This window comes from Periplaneta americana, chromosome 12, assembly GCF_040183065.1.
Source record: "Periplaneta americana isolate PAMFEO1 chromosome 12, P.americana_PAMFEO1_priV1, whole genome shotgun sequence".
NCBI lineage: Eukaryota > Metazoa > Arthropoda > Insecta > Blattodea > Blattidae > Periplaneta > Periplaneta americana.
This window is the reverse complement of record NC_091128.1, coordinates 18,337,151-18,363,547: the sequence shown is the minus strand read 5'-3', so window position 1 is coordinate 18,363,547 and position 26,397 is coordinate 18,337,151. Positions and strand designations below refer to the sequence as shown.

At 35.2% G+C, this 26,397-nt stretch overlaps 1 protein-coding gene across 1 annotated transcript in view; it reads right to left on the bottom strand.

Moving 5' to 3' along the window:
* Positions 1 to 26,397, bottom strand: part of LOC138709943 (uncharacterized) — a 92,725-nt gene that overhangs the window by 48,744 nt on the left and 17,584 nt on the right. Inside the window, exon 3 of the mRNA XM_069840630.1 lies at positions 568 to 705. Within this exon, the coding sequence (XP_069696731.1) occupies positions 568 to 705 (138 nt within the window). The remainder of the gene's footprint in view (positions 1 to 567; positions 706 to 26,397) is intronic.

The following is a 26,397-nucleotide window of genomic DNA, read 5'->3' as shown; positions in this document are numbered from 1 at the left end:
AATACGTAGTAGTTCACTTTTACGTAATTTCCCTTCTTTCTTGGTATGAACTTGCCTAGCTCAAATTTTTTTTTCTTTAAATCGATATATTTAATAATAAGTTTTGAGCATTCATAAGAGTTATAGGAGCGAAGAATTCTGATATAGTATATGTGATGCGCTAGATAATCATATGCTGCATAAATTCTGATTTTGTAGTTTCTTCTTTCTGCTGTAGTGTGAAAGGTTCTAGAAAACTAAAGTAGACACTGGAGCTGTTTTAATAATAGATTATATAACATGATTGAAAATAAACATACAGAATGTCAATTCAACATTATATTCACAACAACTGTATAATTCTGCATGTGAAGAGCAGTCAATCATTCTGAAAATCACTATTCCAGAAAACTGAATAAAATGTAAGAGAAAGAATGTGTTAATTGTTTAGTGATGGAGTTACATAATTCTAAATTCTTTCTCTGTTAGAAAGTCAGCAACTTCAAAAAAATTAAACGGCAATAATTGTTAAAAATCATTAAAATTCTACTTATTACGAAACTTCAGAATTTGTTGCAAGAGAGTTACCCTTTGGACTGGGGGTGGTGGTGGCTGTGGCTGTCTGCTTGTCATAAACTGTGCCAGTCCTTCACGTTCTAACATATCATTGATGTGGATATCTTCTGGACCACTAGTATCTACCAGAGCTACTTCCACCTTATGTGCCTGAAAATAAACATGCACATTTACAGTTAATCTATTTAAAGTGGAGAAAATCTAATGGTTTAATACTTTCTGCTTTAAGACTTCACCAAGGAAAATATATAACAAACTAAGGAAAGTCAAGTGCATCCACAATAATGCATTAACTTAAACAGGCAAAAGATATCAAGAAAGTATATAAAAGCATGGAGACAGATAAAAGGTTTTCCAGCTGTGAATAGCTCATACTTGCACCACCAATTTAGTACTGTTAATAACTTGCTGAAGCATATACAACAGTTACGATATGCAGTTTCAGTGTTTCACGACAACCTTCCTAGAGGAAGTGCAAAGAAAGCTTGCCCATTTGACTGATGCACAGAGAACGATATTCGGTCCTCATGCCGTCATGCTTGTCACAGGGCTGCTATGAATGACGTAATACTGATTACAGGGCACATTTGAAAGCGCGATCTTGAGCTGTTTGTATCGTGAAATGTATTGTGCAGAGCGGGTAGAAGCCAGCGTATGCGTTACATATTCTGCATTTTATCCCTCATATCAGGATTTTTATATAGTTTAAAGTGTGTTTGTAAAATAAAAGAGTTCTGTATAACATTCTATGTACTTAACAATGCCCCCCGTTGGCTCTAAATTAGGAAGTGCTAATAAAACGTTACACAAACTAGGGAATTATTTATAACGTTTATAAATGTATGAAAAACGAAACAGGCACCGCTCATAACGTAAGGAGTATATACAGATTAAAATAAATCGACCATAGTACCACGCTAGTTATCGGAACATTTTAATAAAATCACATAGTATTAGTTATTAGTATTTTATTACAATGTCAAATATCAATTATTACACGATCACATATTTCTTATAACACCTTTGTAATTTCATTCAGTGATTTTATATGTAAAAGAATTCGTGCTTCTGTATTTTCAACAATGTTATGTTATTAGCTACTCTACAACAAGGTTTAGGTTCCATTACATGCGCTGTGATAAATCTCACTCGAAACATCAAGCCAGCAGACGACTGAGAACTGTCGACAGTTTGCCAATCAAATCGAAGCGAGGTCGAGTGTACCCGAACATTTCCAGAAGTTCGTGCAGCTTTCCGTGGCAAGCTCTTCTTGCGTTTACTCTACCTAGGATAAAAATGTTTTCTTCTATTGTCAATATACATAGTACCTTCTTAATGGGAGGCTGTGCATCATGCAGGCCACAGGTCACAGAGTCCCACAAAGTGTCCATTTAATGTCAGCTCGAAAAAGCACCCAAATGAGTTACAGTAAATTTAAAAAAAACCTTAAGGATATAAAAAATTCGCGACATACACATTGTTTGTTACTAGATAAGAGGTCCGTAATTCGTGCAAGAGAGCAGCACAATGTTATTCCTTGCCTAAAATCAATTCGAAAATACTGTAATCAATATTTTGGTTCTGGTTACCCAGTGACATCCCAACAAATCTCCATCATCATCTCATCTCATCACGGTGTAGCACAGATCAATGTCCTATGGTGCACCCTGGGCAATAATTCTGCTGGTAAATTGGTCTATACAACTGCCTTCACATGGGTGTATGATGATCAGTCAAATACCTGCCATTAGTTAAAAAAAAAAAAGCCAGAGACTTACTTTTGTTAAAAAGAGACTTTAACTTTGAGTGACATGACATCACTGTCTAATGAAACAGTTAACAAACTTGAGACTAATAACACTAGTGCAGAAGATAGGTAAGCTTGGCCAAGTGGAAGTATGTGTGCTTGAAGAATTGAAAGCGTAAGTTCGAAACTACGATATCCTCTTTTATACTATTCACTGTGTCCATGTAATATTTCCTATTAAAATTCAAAGTAAATATTGTACTGTATTTTGTCATCTACAGTTCCTGTATGTATTTGTTATTTAATAAAAAGTTATAAATTTTCTTATGTTCTGAATAAGATTGTAGTTTAATTGAATTGTTATGTGAAATTGAAAGGAAAAAGAAAATTGATGCACCATAAGGGCCTGAATATAATACAAGGTTTTTTACCTTAAAATATACCGGTACTTATAAAAATTATACTCGTCTTAAAATGCAGCCTAACATTTAAAACACTGTTAAGATACCCTTAAAAAAATTCAGGGTTGTCTTGTATGTGAGATCATCTTATATTCAGGTCAATAGAGTAACTGGGATTAAATATGTACAGTAATTGTAGCCTACAAAATATAGTACAATAAATCTATTTGAAATTTCAATAAAATACACTATAAGAATGCAGTAAATAGTATTAAAAAAGAGCATCCTGGCTTCAAACTCTCGAATTTCTACTTTCAATTTTTCAAGTGCACACAATTCTTCTAAATTAAGATTATTTACTTCTGCATTAGAAATTTCAAGTCACATTCCCTAGTGGTTAGATTGAGACACATTAACACATTGATTAAAAAGGAAATGTTAATATTCAGGAAAATTACATTAGATCAAAATGTTGACAAGAGTATTTTCGGCTTTTTTGAACAAGGAACAATGCCATGCTATTAGCTTCAGCAAATTACAAACGAAGTTGTAAAATTACCATAAAGAGCGTTTAAATATGTAAATTTTATGCAGCAGCATGTGATCTATATTTACATTATTCAACCGATGTTGTTCTTCCAATTTTCAACTACTTTATTTTTATACTATCACCAAAAAAAATACTTAAATACTTTTTTGTGAACTTGTTTGATTATTAACATTAGAGGAGAAAAATTCGCTCCGGCGCCAGGGATCGAACCCGGTGCTGTGGATTGAATTCGGCGTAGCTCAGTGGTCAGAGCGCTTGGTATGTAGAACCAAGGACCCGGGTTCGATCCCCGGTGCCGGAGCGAATTTTTCTCCTCTAATATTAATTGTCAATATTACAGATATTATTCTGTAGGACAAATTAATAAATCCATAATATTGTTTTATTATGCTTACAATATGAACAAACAAATTTCATGATTTTTTCCTTACTGATTGTTTTCACTTCTGAGAGTTCTTTGTAAGTTGTTGTTACTGAAAACATAGTTCATTTTCAATGTATTTCACAAATTAGACAACCTCTTCCATAATTGTTCAAATGTGCAGTGATTTTTTGGATGACATACTCAGTCAATTATGAGTGTTCACCCCTCTTGCTCTAATTACAGCCTCCATTCTGCTTGATCAAATTCATTAAAGCATTTCATGCTGTCCACTATGAGATATCCTGTCATTGTTGCAGTAGTACGACTCTAAGATAAGCCAGTTTTCAAGGACACAATTTCGATGACGGATTCTCTTTCCAACATGTACTGTATGTGCTCAGTGACATTGAAATAGGGATTATGTGCAAGACAATTCATACAGCGAATACCAACTTCATCCAAAAACAAATACACACAACTTGCTCACTCAGGATCTACAGTAGATGCTCAGAAAAGGAGCCATTTTTAATGATGGCAAGCTCTTATTTGCCTCTGAATTTGACTCATCCCACACCATAACTAAACCTGCATTGTGGGCTATCTTGTCCAACATTGTGCATGGTGAAAATCATTTGCATGTCCTCCTTCAAACTCTCGCCCTCGTATCTGGCAATCTTAAGCAGAATCTTGATTCAAGAGTGAATAATAGATCATTCCAGTGCACCAATGTCCGTCCTGCTGTTGATCTGTAAATCCAAGTCATGCAACGTGATGTCTTGTCAATTGCGAACCTGTATTAGGTCTTCAGGCCTTCAAACGCCATTCATATAATCTTCGTCTTATTGTTCATTCACTTACACTGACTTCTGACACTTGGAGACAATTTTGCAATTCAACTACTGAGTTGTATTTCGATCCTCCAAAGCCTGCAGTTGAATAACCTATCATCTGTCACTGTAGTGCTCTACTACCATCTCAACATGCCTTCTGCAATTGACCTGAAGTTCCCAATACTGTTTTAGAGTCCACTGGATGGAATCTAATGATGCACCAAGTGTATGAGCGACATATCTGAAGCTCCTTCCATCCTCAATTAATGCAACTGTTTTTGCAGCATCTTCAGGACGTAGAATTATTTCAAGGAAGTGATCACTTTAAATTGGCTGAATCTGTGACAAAATGACAAGACAGTATTAACAATAACCTACGACTTCCTTACATTCTGTGTGATGCAATTCATACAACAATTAAGGTTCTCCATCACAAATGTTTATTGTTACTGCTTTATGTGCAGTATCCATAAAAACCATGGGAAAACAAATGAAACCATTACAACAATTAAATGGATATATCTGTTTATAAAAGGACTTCCCCCCTCCATTTAAATATAGCTGGTAAACACAAAAATAATATGAAACCCACAATTCACTTATCATTATGATACGAACTTTTTTTCTTTTAGTATGGTATTTCACCTTATGCCAATGAGTGTACTTGATTTTCTTATAGTTCTGACATATGCATATTTTTCCAGAAGATTTCACAACTGTAAAGGTCCCATTATATTGAACATAACTTACTTACAAATGGCTTTTAAGGAACCTGCCCGCAGGTTCATTGCCACATTCACATAAGCCTGCTATCAGTCTCTATCCTGAGCAAGATTAATTCCTATCATCATATCCCATCTCCCTCAAATCCATTTTAATATTATCCACTCGTCTACGTCTCAGCCACCCCAAAGAACTTTTTCCCTCTGGCCTCTCAACTAACACTCTATATAAATTTCTGGATTCGCCCATATGTGCTACATACCCTGCCCATTTCAAACGTCTGGATTTAATGTTCCTAATTATGTCAGGCGAAGAATACAATGAGTGCAGTTCTGCATTGTGTAACTTTCTCCATTCTCCTGTAACTTCATCCCTCTTAGCCCCAAATATTTTCCTAAGCACCTTATTCTCAAACACCTTTAACCTCTGTTCCTCTTTCAAAGTGAGAGTCCAAGTTTCACAACCATACAGAACAACTGGTAATATAATTGTTTTATAAATTCTAACTTTCAGCTTTTTTAAGAGCAGACTGGATGATAAAAGCTTCTCAATCGATTAATAACAGGCATTTCCCATACTTATTCTGCATTTAACTTCCTCCCGATATTTGAATTTTTCCACCTCTTCAAAGGATAAATCTCCAATTTTTATATTTCCATTTTGTACAATATTCTTGTCACGAGACAATCATATACTTTGAGTCCACACCTCTGGAGTAATGATTAACGTGTCTGGTCGCAAAACCAGATGGCCCGGGTTTGATTCCTGGTCGGGGTAAGTTACTTGGTTGAGGTTTTTTTCGGGGGTTTTCCCTCAATTCAATATGAGCAAATGCTGGGTAACTTTCGGTGCTGGACCCCAGACTCATTTCACCACCATTTTCACCTTAATCTCACTCAGACACTAAATAACCTAAGATGTTGATAAAGCGTCGTAAAATAATCTAATAAAAAAATATACTTTGACTTTTCAGGATTTACTTCCAAACCTATCTCTTTACTTGCTTCAAGTAAAATTTCCGTGTTTTCACTAATCATTTGATATTGAAAGCAGTAGCAGTAGCAGTAGTAGTAGTAGTAGTAGTAGTAGTAGTAGTAGTAGTAGTAGTAGTAGTAGTAGTAGTAGGAGTAGTAGTATACTCATCATCGTCGTCAGTTATTCCTGACAGAATTTCTTTGGTCTTTCTACTCTTGTAGTTCCAATGAGTTGATAATGAAGCAGCTTTAAAGACATAGAGCTTTGACCCATTCTCTGTAAGTGCGTATACCATTCTGAAATATTAATTATTATCAATGGTTTTCCATTATGCTATTAGTTTCTAATTCCATTCGAATATTTTCAATTATAAAATAATAATAATAATTTTTGTTCTACCAGTATCTTTGGTGGGTTCCTTATATCAAGCAAAAGCAGAAGCAACAGCAGCAGCAGCAAAAATTAATAACAGTCAATATTGCTATTTTTATAATTCAAAGCATGGCTAAATACAGTGGTCAATTTAAAAGATGATCTGCAATAGACAGCTGCAGCATATGTTGAAAACAGGCTTGCCACTCATACCGATTTTGACTTCATTGTCTGGAGCCCACCAGAACGTCATTCAGGACACTAAATGCCCCTATTTCTGGGACTTTTATAATTTAATTCACTAAAATAATTTCCCCCATTTTATTACATGTAATTTGTTTTAATACATGAATACTGTTCTTTATAGGGCATATATAGACCTACTCATAAGAAGTAAAGCTGACTCCAATGTTATAAAATCACCAGAAAGTGATTTTGTAAGTTTAGGCCTAATGAAAATGCTATCTTCTATCTTCAGAAGAACTTCGATTTTTCTGAAAACAACTCCCTACACAAACTTGAACCATTATCATTAAAAGGAAACTATCGAATTTCTTTAAAAACGTTCAAGCAGCAGCTACTGAACTGCGAATTAGTGTCAATATGAAAGCCCTGTTTGTGTAAACTATAGTGTCTTAAAAACGTACTGTCAAACGTTTTAGAAGGCAAAGGGGGCAACAATGTGGGCTTGAAGTGGATGGAGAATTTTAAGCAGTGCCACCTGCCTGCTTTGGTAGAGGTGGTGTCATGTGTCTTGCCTTACCACCCTCCAATGCCTATGTAGAGAGGGTTTTCTTTCATAAGACTTTAAAGTGAACAAATGTTAGGAACAAGTGTTCTGTTGATTCGATCAAAGCAGAACTTCTCATCAATACAAACATTAATATGACTTGGTCTCTGGATAAACTTCGGGGCTTATACCGCATTGTCTTGGTGTTCGTGACTGACGTTTCGACTGCTGTGTTGTGTCATCTTTCAGAGCTGAGCAAGTTGGATAAAGAAATAGTGTGCGAGCTTGTGTATATATATATATATATATATATATATATATACAAGCTCGCACAGCTCTGAAGATGACCACAACACAATGGTCAAAACATCAGCCACCAACACCAAGACAACGCGGTATAAGCCCCGAAGTTTATCCAGAGACCTGTACACCAGCTCCGGAAGCCTACGCGAACACTAATATGACTTGTTCAGACTTCATACACAAGTTAAAAACTGAGAAAAAACTGTTGGAATCTGCTAGAAGCAAAAAAATAAATAAATAAATAAAAAAATAAGTGGAAGCACTGTTAAATGAAAGTACAGATGTTGCATTATATCTCTGCCAGCAACTGGCTGTTGAGTTTCAAGTAGCTTATTTTGGTCGTAGATGTCATAGTACTAAAAGCAAAACAAAAAATACCTGGTTCCTTCATTCCAATGCTCTGGTCACTGATTGCCTGAGTGTAAGGTGAGAGTTTAGACATACTTTTTCTCGCAGATTAGTACAACCTTTTGCTATCTCTCATCCCCTCACCACAAACTGTGACACTGCACAGAGGCAGAGATTAATGTGTCTCATAAAATTCTTTGCATTACCTATTAAGACAAGAAGTAATTTGATGTTTTGTGTAAAGCAGTACGCAGCTATTAAGTTAAAAAAACTTGGGAGGGAGAATCCATAAATTTTGTTTCTATTTCTGAAAAGTAAAAAGTGGTAACCCGTGTTGGAAATGATGGCCATCTGTTTCAATGCACTTTTCCACTAATTGATTGGTTACTATTTATAACATACACATATAAAGTAGAAATATGCAGGGTGATTCAGACCACATGTAATAGTAATTTATTTCAGAAACTAATGCATTAAAATTTTCGAGATAAAAATATTTATTACTAAAGCACATGTGAACTTTCACTTGAGCTTGATTTCATCAATCAGCCTTAACAGGCAGTAGAGTCAGTGGCGTATTACTTTAAAATTTCAAATGAGAGTCGTGGTCAAATATGGTATCATTTGATAGAGCTCTTCAAAACAAACAACTTTCATAAGATACGTTTTTATTAATTACTACTCTTTCAATGAGAAAACGTACGAAAAGACAATGGGTGATTCAGATCACCTGTAAGTCATTTATTTCGGAAACTAGTGCATTAAAATTTCCGTTGTTAACAATTTTATTAATGACCACACCCCCTTCACAATATTCTGCATATGCCACTGCTTACGGCATTCTGGTAGGTGTTGATCATGAAATGATGCTGAGCGAACTTAAGCAGGTTTACAGTTGACAGCACACATAGAGGTAAGTGGTTTTAAATTGTGTCCATTTTGTGCGTGCAACCACCCTCATGGCAGCTTGACACTCTTGTAGTGAGTTTGCTTTTGCAGGAATCTGAAATGATGAGCCTCTCTCCATACGAACTACAAAATATCTTTAAAAATCGCCAAATCAGTCAAGCCATTTTTGGAGTTTGTGGTTGTCCCCACTACTACTCTGATAGTTGCGTGGTGGAGCCTCGGCATGCTGCAGTGCTTGTCGGCGCACTGGCACAGCTAAATAGCGCACCTGGGGCTCAAAGACTGGACAGGCCTGATTTAAACCCTATGTAATGAAGAAAGATTTTTATTTAATATTTTTTATATTCTGAAGAAGGGGTGAAGAATCATGGCGTAAAAAATACTTCGAAATTTTCATGGGAACACGTGTCTTCAGTATTCCTGATATCTAGAATGAGACTTTAGCATGCGATGTGCAATCATTAATCCTAAATTACTGGGCAGGTTCTGTTCACAGTACGTACCAGTATTCAAGAGTCAGGGACTAATATTATAGAAGATAAACAATCTATTTTACTACAAAATTATAGTTTTTTTTAAAGATAATACAGAATGACAATTTACTCCAAACTGACTATAACATAATTTATAGTTAGATTTCTTTGATAAGGCAAAGTGACAAATGAAATAGAATATTTAATGGGTTTACATTTTTTTTCTTCAGTAAAGTAAAATATTACTTAGAATGTAGATCACGAATGTAATTTCAAGTTAATTATGGCACTTCTTATACACCAATGACTATTCCTGTAATGAGATACTTCCTTCAGGGTGAACTGAATTATAAACTGGATAAACAATAAACAAAGGAGACATTGACAGCTGATAAAGCTACGGACATTTTGTCGATCTGTATACAGAATTTCCTTCTACATCACTGAGCAAATGTTACATTTGCACAAAATGTTATTCTACTCAAAATTGGCTTGGACAATTTTCTTTTCAAGCTGTTTTCGTACATAAGATATGTTAAATGACGCAATATAAATAAAAAATTCTGAACATCTGACCTGTTATGGCACTAAAATCGTCCTCCAGTGGCTTAAGGAGGGAAAGCTGGTGATCAACAAGATCTCCCAACTAGGTCTAGTAGACCCGTCGACCAAAAGCAGATGTGGTCCTCCAGACATACTGGGGGTTGTGTGTGAATGAAGTAGCCACCAAAACGTTAAAATATGATGTTCACTTAAATCGGCTACAACATGCTATTTAACCTCTCCAACAACATTCTGAACATATTTCGTCACAGAAATAAGTTACCATCTACAAAATGAGGAGTCCAATAAAACATTCCTCACACACAATTAATATATTTACAACTATCTACATGAATTATTTTTCAGAAAATTAGTATTATACGACAGAGCAAAAAGCAGCATATGTCCAATGTTAGCAATCTAGAAGATAAGGCAAAAAGTGGTGCATTTTTCAAAATCATACTGAAATAGTGGCAATCAACTTTGCACCAATGTTGTGTGTTAATCATTATAGCATTAACAAATTAAATGATATAATGTTCAGTGTTTTGTTTCTGAAGTACGCTTTCTGTCAGTTTGGTGCACACTAATTCACTGTTTCTGTAATTGATGTCTAACATGAAAAAAATACATTTCTTCCCAGATACATCAGATGTCCCATAATTTTTCATAAAATTTCCTTCAATACTAGTAGGTTTATACTTAGTAGCATTTATGATGATAAAATATATGCAATTTATATCACACTGTTACTTATGCTTTTAACACAATCACCAAAACAGCATTTTCATTAAATGAAGTACAAAAAAATCGTAGTAAATTTGTCAGAATGCATGTGAACGACATTTTTGACAGTCACGAAATATCTTGTTCAAAGATACAGACCCAGAAACAAAATTTGAGCCACCTGAATTTTCCAAGTTCCAGTTACAGAGCACTGCTTACTGAGCTGAGCATGCGCAGTATGTTATAACTGGAACTTGGAAAATTCAGGTGGACAAATTTTGTTTCTGGGTCTGTACAATCAAATATTCATATCTTGTTAGAATAAGAAAATGTTATTCTCCACTTCATCTTTTCAGAAGCAGCGCATAACTTTAGACAATTAATAACAAACAAAAAATGAAACATGAAATACATACATATAGAGCACATCTTGTACTAACTCTCGAATTACCTTAAAATCCACTGCAAGTACAATAGCAACCAGAGGCTTCATGCTGCACAATCGGCCTTGTTTTGTCTACGAAAGAGGGTTAGGAGTTTAGTACATTAAAAAACATTCAGAAGAAGTTATTTCGTTATCAAAGCAATAGATTCATACTGAAACTAAAGAAACTTTTTACAAGATTTAATTTAAAATGTACATTCCATTAAAATATAGAAACAAATATAAAATAAGCTACATTATGCAGTCAGTCACTTGACATTTGCCAGAACCTGGCTTTGGTTTACATCACCACAGTGTGCCGTGCCGCCTGCTACACTGATGCTTCGCTGCAGCGGGCTCTGTGCTGATAAGCTGGACATGGGCGGTTTGCAGTGGCAGCTCCTTTTTTGTGATAATTGTTTCTCAAATTTATCACTTTAAACTAAAAGTAATGTAAACGCCTAAAACAAGTATTTACATGTATGAAATCAATAGACTGTTACTTTAGGAACGAAATGAAAGTCGAATAAAACTAAATACTGCATTTTAGATTTCCACTTTTTCTTTTATACTGTTACATCATAAAATACAAAAAACATATATTAGTTTATGTATTTTACATATGTGTGCTTCATTGCAAAATATGTGATAGAAAAAGTTACAAAACATGGCAAATGAAAGTCTATCCCAACTTCACGATATCAGTGTTACGGAATTGATGTTTGGAGCAAGAGGAATGATACCTAACTTCTCTTCCCAATTCTGTAAGACCATAGGACTGCACAAATCGTTTCTGAATGAACTGGCCCTCCTCATAATTAAAGAGTCAGTCAAACTTTTACGGAACCATCTATATGGACTCTAATTCAGTGTACTGAAAAAACTAGCGCAACATTATCTTTTTTGTTTCTCTTATTAGCTTTCATCGCTTCTTTACATGTAACTTTTTTTTTTATTCTGTATACTGCCATTGTTTGTTTGTTTGTGTACTTGTTTATTTTTTTCTTACTCTGTTATCTTTCATCATCTATTTGTTCTTGTATTGTTTTGTATGCTTTGTCTAATGGCAGCCTCTAATTTGAGGAAGCTCTAGTAAATAAATAAACATATTATTGAACTCTGTTACCGGTGAACTGCACTCCATCTTTCATTAAATGATATTTATATAATACTTAAAATAAAACAAACACAAATGCAGTAATGGACCATTTAGTGAAAATATTTACTGATCATTTGTAATGCTAGTTTTGCGGGATTGTTGGGCCCTTTCTTGCATATTAATTGCTCAATATTAGGCATTATGATCAGGGTAGTGCATGAACTGAGGAAACCTTGTATACTGTAGTCAGATGAATTACTTCTGTGTTAAGATTTCCTTATTTTCATTAACAAAAACAACTGTTCGCATATGTAGGTGGATCCAAACATGTACAGTATGCAGGTACCACGTAACTTTAACTCTGTAATTTTTAGCTGACGCTCAGCAGGAGCACAGTCTTCATTCACAATGAATCGGTATATGATAGAGATAGGGTAAAATAATATAACAGTAATTTCGGAACAGTTCCGAGAAAAAAAAACAGTTCCAAAAAAGGAAGAGCAGGTCGACATGTCCTGGGAGCCTGCCCTTATGGCGAAACATTGCGTATACATAGGCACCATGCAATTAGAACTAAATTGGCTGATGCCCTCAGAAAACTAAAATACACCGTCTATGAAGAAGTCCACGGAACCACCGACAATGGCAGTAACAGACGAATTGACATAATCACCATTAGCGAATCCCTGTCTCAGGGTATGATAATCGACCCCACCATCAGGTTTGAAACGTACAAAGGACAGCCCGAAGACGTACATGAGGAGAAACGAGCAATCTACGTTCCAACCATCCCGTATTATAAAGATAAATACCAACTTCACAATATCAGTGTTACGGGATTGATGTTTGGAGCAAGAGGAACGATATCCAACTTCTCTTCTAAATTCTGTAAGACCCTGGGACTGCACAAATCTTTTCTGAATGAACTGGCCCTCCTCATAATTAAAGAGTCAGTCAAACTTTTACGGAACCGCCTATATGGACTCTAATTCAGTGTATGGAAAAAATTGACGCACCATTATCATTTTTCTTTTTCCTTCTTAGCTTTCATTGATTCTTTACTTGAAATTTTTTTTCTTCTGTAAACTGCCATTGTTTGTTTGTGTATTTGTTTGCCCTTTTTCTTACTCTTTTAGCTCTCATCATCTATTTGTTCTGTATTGTTTTGTATCCTTTGTCTAATGGCAGCCTCTAAATTGAGGAAGCTCCAATAAATAAATAAAATAAAAAATAACAGTAGGAGTTTCTGACGGACTGTTCCTCATGCAAACTGAGCACTATTTAACATACCTTCCAACCACTTTATCTGGAATGCTCCAAATACTTTCTCAGAGACCATAATTTTACTGTTCCAGCCAAAGTGTTTTCCTTGGATGTACAGTAGTTGCTTCACAGGTGAGTATGATGGGGAGAGCACGGAAATCTTTAATTCCAATGAACTGGCAGGGTGCGTTTCAATATTAAACAATCACTCCAATTGGCCAGTCAGCTTCCTTTACATGGTCTGCTATTAATATACGTAGCAACAAGAATAAATAAAATTTTAAACTGTATTTATTTTAGTAGGTTATTTTACGACGCTTTATCAACATCTTAGGTTATTTAGCATCTGAGTGAGATGAAGGTGATGCCGGTGAAATAAGTCCGGGGTCTAGCACCGAAAGTTACCCAGCATTTGCTCATATTGAGTTGAGGGAAAATCCCTTTAAACTGTAAGATTCTGTCTGTTATTATTCCAAAGTCATTGTTTTACTATATCTAATGAAGAAAAAATTATAAAAATGTATATGGCAATAACATAAGAGTACAAATGTAGCTCAACTAGCCTCAATGTTTATTATAAATAAAATTAAAAGACTAATATCACAGAATATTAACATTCTTTATTTAACAGAAGGAATGATAAAAAAAATTAGAAAGTTTTCTAGCTTCTATAATTTACTGCACACAAATCTGACTGTAACAGTGTCGTGGTTCGAATTGTATTACGATCTGGGATTTTGGAAACTGAACTACTTCCAAAACAACATAACATTTTGGTAATTATTACATTCTGTCAGAAACTTGCTGTTATTTCGGAACTGTTCTTTGGAAATAGTACTGTCTTTGAACCTGGATACTCGAAACAACTCTGGAAAAAGAGCTACTTTTCCCACCACTAGGCTATGAAATTCTTAAAACCTAATTCCATATGTTCTATATCATGAAATCATGAATGAAATTCCTCCTTCGGGAGGAGATGACGCAACAGTTGTATGGTGGTCTGAGAACTTGTTGAATCCCATACAATGGCTTGTGTGTTAGGCATCACAGGAACCATTGGGACTACACGACCAGGGCCCTCAAATCCCTGTTGTGTTTGCCTCCTCTGAATCTGGTAATTCAAAACGAAGCCATATTAGCTGCCTCTGGACTCCAAGGCCTAGACCAATGGGTAGGGCAGGATGGAGAACTAGGCCATAAACATATTTGGAAAATGGCAACAAGTATCAATCCCGTTGAAGGCATGAGACAGGATAGTATTACCCCTGCTCAATATGTAAATCCTCCTGTTTGTATTATTCCTGATATAGAAGAATTAAAAGGAGATTATCTTAATCAATTCCCATCTATTTGTATGGTATGGTTATGATTACCCTATTCTGAAATCCCGAAATGAGGACCACCTTCTCCAACGGCACCAACCAACTTATTTTTCTGAATACTGAATGAAAGAAACTGTAATATATTATACATTATCCAATTGACAGTATATTTTATTTCTGATACATTTTAGTTCAATGAACTGAAAGCTTCTTACAATAATTTAAAAAATCCTGGACAAACATTTTAGTATGGAATGAATGTGAGCTAAAACATATGAAGACACATATGACTCAAACATTAGAAAGATAATTTTTACAATATTGCATTATTTTAGAGCCAAGTATATTTCTCACTGGATTGAATTTTTTTTAACAATTCCTTGTATTGGCACAAATAGTCAAAAAATGTTCTGCACATCAAATGCCTGAAGTTAAATTTTACTTTCACAAAATCAACAGTCAGTCTATTCCTCTCCTTTGTCCATTGTGCCTGTATTACAGAGAATAATCAAATAATCTTTCAACAGAAGAAGCATTATGAGCTGACACTGAAAAAAGAACTGCACTATCTTAACAATCTCATTGAACTGTTCTTCACTCCTACATTAGTCAATGTACTGGCACCATTTCTTCTGGTTCAATATAGATTTCCCACCGTATGTGACTATGAATTTCTTCAAATTTCAAGAACACCTTTACCCAACAACTTCATAGATCATCCCACATTTTCCCAAGGTACATCTTCTAGTCAGTTAAAACAAGAAAATTCATTTAAAGGTTGCATCCACATATTCTCGACATCCTTCATAGAGGATTTCAACATTGCACTTAAAAAATTCCATTTGGTTCAACCTCTCTTTTATTCTCAAAGACTTGAGATTACCTGCTTTTCTTTCTTGAAGATCATTAATATCTGACTGATACACAAATGAAATATACTAAGGACTGAACATAACATAAATGTATCTCACTAAAATGGTCCACAAAAAATTGTTAGGACTGCTGGAGGTTTGTTCTGAGATAGGAAGGACTCAAGAGCAGGAAACATTTCTGTTAAGTCTCTGAACAACTGAAAATACGAACAACCATCCTGTCGATGCGACAGAGAAGTTGCTAATACTCTATTCCACCAAATTCACAAAATTCTTTAGGAACTCAATATGGACAGCATAAATTGAAAAGCAATTCACTATTCTTTGTAAGTCAATACGAAGTACGTCAGTTCCATGCTGGATGCAGTTTTTCGGTATATCACCAGGCCATACCACACCAATTAATGACCTGTTAATCAACATCTTCAGGTACTGTAGCAAAAACATCATTGCCAACACCTCTTGTAAGACCACCAAACATTGTGGTACAGTTATCACCCCCAAAAGCCACGCACTTGTTCTGTATTTCCAAATTGTTAAGAGTCTCATTGATGTAAGTTGCAATTCTGTGGCTGGGAGGAAAAAGGTGTTCAGTCAATTTTTTGTGAAAATTAGATTTTTATATATTCTGAAAACGGAAACAATTCTCTACAATCTGATAAAATGGCTAAAGTCAAATAAGACTGGATTTATAGAGTGTTACCAAATGTCCTAAGTACTTTTTGAATCGAGCACACACAGATTAATGACTTAAGTATATTTAATACTTTATTCCTTACAAACCATCACATGTTTACTTTCCATGCTTCCCTATTACAAAGGTCTAACTTGTATTTTAGCCATTTTATCACATACTGATGCCCTTTCCTTTTAAAACTTTAAGCACCAGGGTAAACAGTCCTATAATTGTTTAAGACCCATTTTGCATTCCTAATAATTTATATTTCTCATTTATTTTGACATGAAAAAGGTCTTATGTTTAATAGTCCCTTCTGCTCAGTTTGGCTTCTAGTCTTCAAAGGGCTTAAGTGTGGCTATTTTTGGAAATAATCAAGAAAATTATTAAATGAGCAACATTATCTATTTTAGAAGAAATATAAACAAATAATATCGAGGAAACACCTCTTAATTAAAAAAACTCTATAATTGACACAAATTTCAATCTTTCTACTGCTTTCCTGAAAAGTATAAAATTTTTACTTAAGACCTTTTTCCTCCTGGCCACAGAATTGTTTCTGCCGTTTGATTCGACCTACTTTCAAATACTGACTACTTTAATTTCAAATTCAATTCTTGTGATAAAAATAGTGAACAATAGTGGGTTAAATTGTTCTCCCCCCCCCCCCGATGTTTTATTAACTGTGATGATTATCTAGCATCTGAGTGAAATGAAGGTGATAATGCCAGCGAAATGAGTCCCAAGTTCAACACCGAAAGTTACCCAGAATTCGTTCTAAATGAATTGAAGGGAAAACCCTGGAAATAACCTCGACCAGTATTTGAACCCATTCCCATTTCTTTCACGGTCCGACATGCTAACCGTTACTTCACAGCGGCGGACTCATAATGGGGAAGATCTTCAAATTGTCATGGTTGATTGCATCTGTCAATCTACACGAACAAAGGGAATGTCTTTGAGATCTTTAACTACACATTCTACTGCATGAGGAGCAAAAACTGAGTTTACTATAGCTTCAGTTTTGATTCGCCCATAAAATATTTTTGTAGATATTTTGAAGTCAGGGAAAATTCGTCTTAGGAGTACAATCCATAGTATGCCACGATATGGAAATTTCTTGGCTTAAAAATCGATAATGTGTTAAATTGGAAAAATCATATTAAATAAATTACCCACAAACTAAATTCAGCTTGTTTTGCTATTAGATCTATGCAAAAGATAGTAAATATCAATACTATAAAAACAATATACTTTGCATACTTCCACTCGGTAATGAGTTTTGGAATAATATTCTGGGGAAATTCCACAGATAGTAACAATATATTTCTGAATTTAACATCAACGGACGTGTATACGTCACCAAACATCGTAAGATGAAGAATATATTTCTATTACAAAAAAGAGTAATTAGAATAATAGTAGGTGCCAAATCTAGGGAATCGTGTAGGACTATTTAAAAAAAACTACAAATAATGCCCATGGCTTGTCAATATATTCTTTCATTAATAATCTTCCTCATATGTAATCGTGAAAACTTTGTAACTAATTCAACAGTTCATAGCATAAATACACGTCAAAAAAATGACTTTCATACTCCATCGGCAAGTCTATCATGCTATCAAAAAGGAGTGCGTTATATGGCAGTAAAAATTTTTAATAGCCTCCCTATCGATATAAAAAATGAAACTCAAAACATAAAATTATTTAGGGCCAAATTAAAGAAGTACCTAATTTCTCACGCCTTCTATTCTGTAGGGGAATTCATGACATTCAATAACGCTTCATGAAATTGATACTAAAACTTTGTGTTGTATTAGTAGACTATGTTGTAAATCTCGTCTGTATATATTTCATTTAGACTGTGACTATAAATTAAGACTTTATAATAGTATTAAGTTTTTTGACTTGTTCCATATTCTAGCTGTAAGCATGTATGAATACCATGGAATGTTAATAAATATAATACAATACAATACAATAAGTGTGCTTTCAGCAGCACTTATATTATCTTCCAGTTCGCAATTGGGCTTCACAAATAAAAAATTTATTGTCACTTTAACCGATGAATTTGCACTCCTAACACACTTCATAATATATTTCTCTGTTTTAATGTTGAGTTCAAATCACTGGTGGCATGATTTGCAATTAAAGCATAGGTGTCTGGGCAGCAAGTCATACATTCTGCTTCCCATTATAATCTTCTGGGATGAAAACATGGATATTTTTCTCGGAGTTTATCTGTAAATGTCATGTCTCTTCGTCATGATGAGAAATCACCTTAAAAACACAAGATAAAACATGTTTTATTCATCTATATAAAAAACATAAACCTATTAAAAAAAAGTCCGTAATTCATATTTTAATGATTATTAAAATGTTATTTCAACTTACCTAATAAGACGAGAAGAGAGCACGTAATTTAATAAGATGCAGCTGGATGAATAACAGCACTTGGAAACCAGTTCCGAACATGCTAGTAACACACACAAACAGCAAATGAAAAGCTCCGTCGCTAGTCTCATAAATTGATTTTAAGTAATATATCTTTGTACTCTCGCTAGTCTCATTGATATACTGTATGTGATACATCTATAATAAACGAGAACTGCGCACAAACTGTGCAAAGAGTGTGTGTGTGTCTAATGCTCTGGATTTAACAATGAAGTCATCATCCTTCTTGCTTCCCAATATTTTGATGGAAGGTCCACAAATGTCCTAAGAGTTTCACAATTAGCCAGCTGCTCCATCTCCATGTCCTCTTCTCTGGTGCACAGTAAGCATTTAGGTGAATTCAGTACTCCAATACGATGGAGGTGTTTACTGAGGCAATCATGACCAGTAATCAATCTAAACATGGCCACGGCAGATTTTCGAGGTAGATCAGGAATTAGTTTTGGATCTTTGAATGATTCTTTCCATTTTGAATTTTGATGTTTTGCCTGTTCGCTGTAACTTATTCTTTTTATGACTCGCTTTATTGATTTATATGGGAACTTGAAATTTTTTTTTAAGTTGATATAAGTTCCTTTCTTTGCTAACATATCTGCTTACTCATTACCGTTCAGTCTGCAGTGGGCCAGGATCCTTTGGAAGACCACTTTTTTATTTAGCATTTGAATTTGTTTTACCATGCAATGAATTTCTTTTACTTTTTCCATTTTAGGGGATGTAGTTGAGCTGATGGACTGGATTGCAGTTTTGGAGTTAGACAGGATGACTGTTTTTGCACTGGTTTAGCCACACAAATACATTTTGAAGTGATGTATAAATGGCTTCAACTTCGCCATCAAAATTTGTTGTGTACTTGCCAACATTTTTATAAAGAGAAAAATATTGGCAAGTAGCTTCTGCTCCAGCTCCTTCATTTTGATCCATGAGAGATCCATCAGTGTAAATGTACAACCAGTCCTTTTGTGGATATTTTCTATTAATTGTTTGTAGGGCAATGGCTTTTCCTATTTCTGGATTTATATCTTTTTTGTTGAAGACTTCATCAAGATCAAGGCAGCAATCTACTTTGAAGTTATTAAGTGGATTATATCGAGACATCAAGTTTTCCTTTTCACTTGGTATTTCTAGAATTTGCTCAAGCTTTTCTACCTCTTGCATGTATCCATTTTGGGTCCTCAATGTAAATTTAAAATCTTTGTATTTACTCCATTTATCCCAATTTGGAAGCCTTCTTAATTTTTCATAGGTTAAAAGGGCTTGTGTTACTGTGCAAAGAGTAGATGTAAATATAATCTTAATTGTCCTTGCTATAAGGAGCGATAGATCTGCAGCATTTCTTGCACTTTAATATATGGTACTTTTCACATTTTTCTGAGCACAAAACACATATGCACATATCATCCAGATCGTTGAATGTCTTATTGGAGCACAGCTTGTGGTGGAAACCATAGATTGCCAGTCTTGTAGTCACATGTCGCATTTCGTAGTTCGTCTGAGTCCAGCTTCTGTCTTGCATCGCACAGGTTGCATAGAATTCCGGTGGTATGTCCCTTTTCTTTTCACGTAGGTTCTGTAAGCTTCACTACATGGCAGCAGTAGTGTAGTTCGCAGATCTTCTATGAGGAAGGTCTCCCTGGTGAGCTCGTACACCAGTCTCGATCTTGTACTTTGCGATACTCCTACCACCCTCTTGAGGTATCTGGCTTTTACTCTTTCTATCTCTTCCAGCTGCTTATATGTGAGATGTTCCCATACCAGATCGATTTCATACGTAAGAACAGGTACTATCTTCAGCCTGGATAGGTCCATAGCGGTGTCCATTGATAGCAGTCTGATGTTCCTGATCTCGTTCATGGCCCTGATTGCAGCCACCGTTCTCGTTCTAATGTGGATTCTGAAACTCTTCCCTGTTGTGTGTATTGTAAGACCTAAGTATTTGAAGTTGTTTACTCTCTTTAGGAATTTATCGTTGCATTTTACTTGTTCTCCTTCGGTGAGCCTGCCTCCTTTCCTAAATACTACCATTTCCGTGATACATCTCAATACTGAATTCACATTCCCAGAAAGCCAATGCCTGCCTTCCAAATTTAACACTAGATGTCAGCAATAGAGAAAAATAGAAAACTTGAAAATGTGGACTAAAAACAGGAATTGTAAAATTGTATTTGAACCTAAAATGTAGACATATGATAATCCTAGATAAAGTTCACAGAACTAACAGTAGTGCTGGAGCAGATCTCTATGATGTATGTATCTTTGGCATCATCAAAGACTCCTTAAGCATTTTGAATCACCACCTTTATTTCAATTCTTGATTTGTTACCTCTTGTTTTATATACGTGAACATTATTAAATAAACTACTTTCTAGGTTTATACATATTTACTAAATATTTTATTATGTTGATTCAAAATGCTGAGTTTCTATTTTATTCTTTCAATTATAATTTCGTATTATATTTCTTATTCAGAATATTCTGTTTTTAAAAATTCAAGACCTTGTGGTCTACAAAATTCGTTGGTCTGATGTTTTCAATAAAAATCTATCAAGGGCTAGAATATTTATCCCACTTGATCAATATACTACTGTTTTCCAAGCTGAAGTGTTTGCGATATTAGCTTGTGTTCAGGGAAACCTATTTAAATAGATCATGTAAAGACATGAATATCTACATCTGCTCTGATAGTCAGGCTGCATTGGGTGCACACCAGAGTGCTGCATTGGAGTTAAATCGCTCGCTTGAACTCGGTCGAATGTCGCACTCTAGAGTGAGGTAAGATTGATCGTGATACGCTCGTAATAAATAGAAGCACAGTACAAGGTCATCTCACCGACATGTCTTATCTTAAATTACATAAGTTAGGTCAGATGCAACAGTGTTCATGAATAAGATAGTTATATATAATAAAAGTAATATAATACAGTTATATGAACACTTTTTTTTTCATATAACTGTATTATATTACTTTTATTATATATAACTAATGTCTTATCTTGTATGGAAGGCGACAGATAAGATGCACATATGTTTTGCTCATATGGTAAAAATAAGGCTTTATTTCCTGCATTTATGACAAACGTCTAATGGAACAGTCTAATGGAATGTACCAAAACAGTAACATGAAGTTATAAATAACATAGTGTGAAAAACTTGGATATACAGTTATTATTTCTAATTAATAATTATTCAATATTTGATTTACCACATATATAATATGACAGGTCCACACACAGTGTTCCGCCTATATACTGCGACAATGTAGAAACGTTTCACAAAATATTACTGATATAGCAGTAGATTAATAGCAATATTAGTACAGAGACGTCACAGGAAATATAATAAAACGAATAATCATGCTGCACAACTGTTACAGACGCAAAGATTGATACATTAATTATTAGAGATTATTATTATTACTAGAAAACTTGATACGGTTCTTGCATTATTGTGAGTGTCTTCTCCGTTTATAATAATTACATTTACATCCAATAACATCTAACAGATGTGGCAAAAACAAAATCACTCCTGTGTGTGTGTGGGGGGGGGGGGGGGGAGGGAACATTTACCTACAACATTTATATTACATTTTAAAGCAAGTTTTGTAGCTGTACTATTGAGAGGTTAGTTAAACACTGCAAAGTTTTGAAATGATAAACATCTATGATGTTACTACACAGTTCATCACTGTAACAAGAACGAATGTCTAACACTCGGCTTACACCGTTCGAGGATTTATCACTCGTGACAATTTTACCCATCATGCATGTACGCTACCTACAGATTATGCTATGAACTACTTGGCGCTCGAGCGAAAACATTTGATACAGACCTCTGGTGCACACAGAGTTGATTGAAGGCTGGTTGAAGAACGTAGAATTACCCTGGAAAGCTTATTCAGAAGAAATAAAGTATAACTTGAGTCCCAGGACACAGTGGAGTGCAAGACAATGAATAAGACGACCTACTGGCCAAGCATGGAACTACTATCCAAGGCTATGCCATCTCAAAGTATAAACGGGCTCTAAAGAACAACCTAACGAAGGATTTATTAGGAGCATGGAGATCTAAACCAGCCATGAGACAGACCAAACTTCTCATTGGAGAACCAAAACTTAATGTAACTGAATAGCTCCATTTTAAAAAAAATCATTTATTCCCAATTCTACCACCTGCAACTTTCCACATTTCGAACTTTTGACAATTACCTCTGCCCACTGTTCTAGACAATATACATTTTGATAGTAACGCTGAACATTATTTTCAATTAATCCAAAATTCGTATCAGATAGTAACATGGTGTGACCAATCTGTAGAATATGTGCTGAACTGAATCGAAGTGGCCCTTTCTTAGATACAGCCAGAAAGAAACTACTGTCCAATTTTTGTTTTGGCAGCAGCAATTGCCACTAAAAACAATAATTTTTAACCTGAAGAGAGATTTCTTTGAAGTACTTCTTTTAACAGCTTCCAATCTCTTCTGAGCCCCTACTAGCTGTTGTTTCGTCCCGAAGAAAACATGTCCCAGTATCACCACAATCATGTATATTAAGATTGTATGTAAAATATTTACTACAATAAAATTCTGAACCTGCTAAAAGTTTAGGAGTATGTAACACTGCTGTGTAGATCCGGATCTTGCATGGCTTCCTCTTTATAGTCAGAAATGGCTTCCTGACCAGATTCTGCCCTTCTTTGACGCAACTACCATTGCTTCTTAAGCATACTTACTTACTTACAAATGGCTTTTAAGGAACCCGAAGGTTCATTGCCGCCCTCACATAAGCCCGCCATCGGTCCCTATCCTGTGCAAGATTAATCCAGTCTCTATCATCATATCCCACCTCCCTCAAATCCATTTTAATATTATCCTCCCATCTACGTCTCGGCCTCCCTAAAGGTCTTTTTCCCTCCGGTCTCCCAACTAACACTCTATATGCATTTCTGGATTCGCCCATGCGTGCTACATGCCCTGCCCATCTCAAACGCCTGGATTTAATGTTCCTAATTATGTCAGGTGAAGAATACAATGCGTGCAGTTCTGTGTTGTGTAACTTTCTCCATTCTCCTGTAACTTCATCCCTCTTAGCTCCAAATATTTTCCTAAGCACCTTATTTTCAAACACCCTTAACCTATGTTCCTCTCTCAGAGTGAGAGTCTAAGTTTCACAACCATACAGAACAACCGGTAATATAACTGTTTTATAAATTCTAACTTTCAGATTTTTGGACAGCAGACTGGATGATAAGAGCTTCTCAACTGAATAATAACACGCATTTCCCATATTTATTCTGCGTTTAATTTCCTCCCGAGTGTCATTTATATTTGTTATTGTTGCTCCAAGATATTTGAATTTTTCCACCTTTTCGAAGGATAAATCTCCAATTTTTATATTTCCATTTCGTACAATATTCTGGTCACGAGACATAATCATATACTTTGTCTTTTCGGGATTTACTTCCAAATCGATCGCTTTACTTGCTTCAAGTAAAATTTCCGTGTTTTCCCTAATCGTTTGTGTATTTTCTCCTAACATATTCACGTCATCCGCATAGACAAGCAGCTGATGTAACCCGTTCAATTCCAAACCCTGCCTGTTATCCTGAACTTTCCTAATGGCATATTCTAAAGCGAAGTTAAAAAGGAAAGGTGATAGTGCATCTCCCTGCTTTAGCCCGCAGTGAATTGGAAAAGCATCAGATAGAAACTGGCCCATACGGACTCTGCTGTATGTTTCACTGAGACACATTTTAATTAATCGAACTAGTTTCTTGGGAATACCAAATTCAATAAGAATAACATATAATATTTCCCTCTTAACCAAGTCATACGCCTTTTTGAAGTCTATGAATAACTGATGTACTGTACCCTTATACTCCCATTTTTTCTCCATTATCTGTCGAATACAAAAAATCTGATCAATAGTCGATCTATTACGCTGAAAACCGCACTGATGATCCCCAATAACTTCATCTACATACGGAGTTAATATTCTCAAAAGGATATTGGACAAAATTTTGTACGACGTCAACAAAAGTGACATTCCTCGAAAGTTACCACAGTTGGTTTTGTCCCCCTTTTTAAAAATAGGTACAATTATGGACTCCTTCCATTGTTCTGGTACAATTTTCTTTTCCCAAATAGCAAGTACAAGTTTATAAATTTCGCTATATAATGCACTTCCACCCTCTTGTATTAATTCTGCTGGAATTTGATCGATACCTGGAGACTTGTACTTTTTCTGATTTTCTATCGCAATTTCGACTTCTGAAAGCGTGGGTTCGGGTATAAATGGCTCAGCAGTTTGTATTTCAATTTCGTCCCGATCATTTCTATTTGGCCTATGTACATTTAGTACTTGCGCAAATTAGTTTTTCCATCTGTTTAGGATTGATGGAGAGTCTGCAAGCAAGTCGCCATTCTCATCCTTGATCACGTTTACTCTTGGCTGATATCCGTTCTTAAATTCCTTTATACCCTTATATAAATCTCGAATGTTTTTATTCTTACTATTTGTTTCTACCTCATTCAGTTTTTCCTTCAAGTAACCTCTCTTTTTATTCCTACGTGTACGACTTGCTTCCCGTCTTTCATTGAAATAATTATCTCTCTTCTCCTCAACTGGATCCTGTAAGAATTTCAATTTTGCCTGTTTCCTTCTTTCTACTACCATGCAACAATCTTCATCAAACCACGGTTTCTTTTTCTTAGTTTCATAATAACCTATGCTCTGCTCAGCTGCAATTTTGATACTATCTCTGATATTTTCCCACACGCTATTAACATCTAATTCTTTCTCAACTTCGTCAGAACTTTCTAAAGTGGCAAACCTATTCGAAATTTCGACCTGATAATTTTGCTTAGCTTCCTCGTCCTTTAATTTCAAAATATTGAATTTAGTAATATTAACTTGTTGCTCTACTAGCTTGGCTACTGATAATCTTTCTCTTAATTCTCCAATCACCAAATAATGGTCAGAATTACAGTCTGCACTTCTGCAAGTTCGAATATCTACTATACTAGTATGTCTCCGTTTATCTATCAAGATGTGATCTATTTGGTTGTGTGTCAATCCATCTGGAGAAGTCCAAGTATATTTTGTGAAGTGCAAGACAATGAATAAGACGACCTACTGGCCAAGCATGGAACTACTATCCAATGCTATGGCATCTCAAAGTATAAACGGGCTCTAAAGAACAACCTAACGAAGGATTTATTAGGAGCATGGAGATCTAAACCAGCTATGAGACAGACCAAACTTCTCATTGGAGAACCAAAACTTAATGTAACGCGCCATGCCGTGGTGATACGGACCCACAATACATGGGCTTCTTAAGCATGCTCTTCAATTTTCATGCTTTGCATTTGTCCATTTTGGAGGATTTGAAATATTGTGTTCTTCCATATTTGTTACTAGAAACAGGTGCAATATTCCTTTTGTTGCAATAGTAGTCACAATAGTGTTCATATCAAGTTGTTACTGAGTATTTCAGTAACAGATATTCTTTATTAGGGTTGTCCTTATGCCTGTAGCAGCTCTTGTTCCGAGGAAGGAAGAAAATATGTTCATTCACTGCTGTCACGGACTCACAAAATTTATTGAAGTAATTCTTATGTTTTCCCTTTTCATCAGGAAATGGTGTGCTGATACCACTCTTTTCATTACAAGTTGTTCAACATTATCCCTATTAAGTCCATGAATAGTAAGAAACAATGTCTTTCAGACATCAATTACTTCGC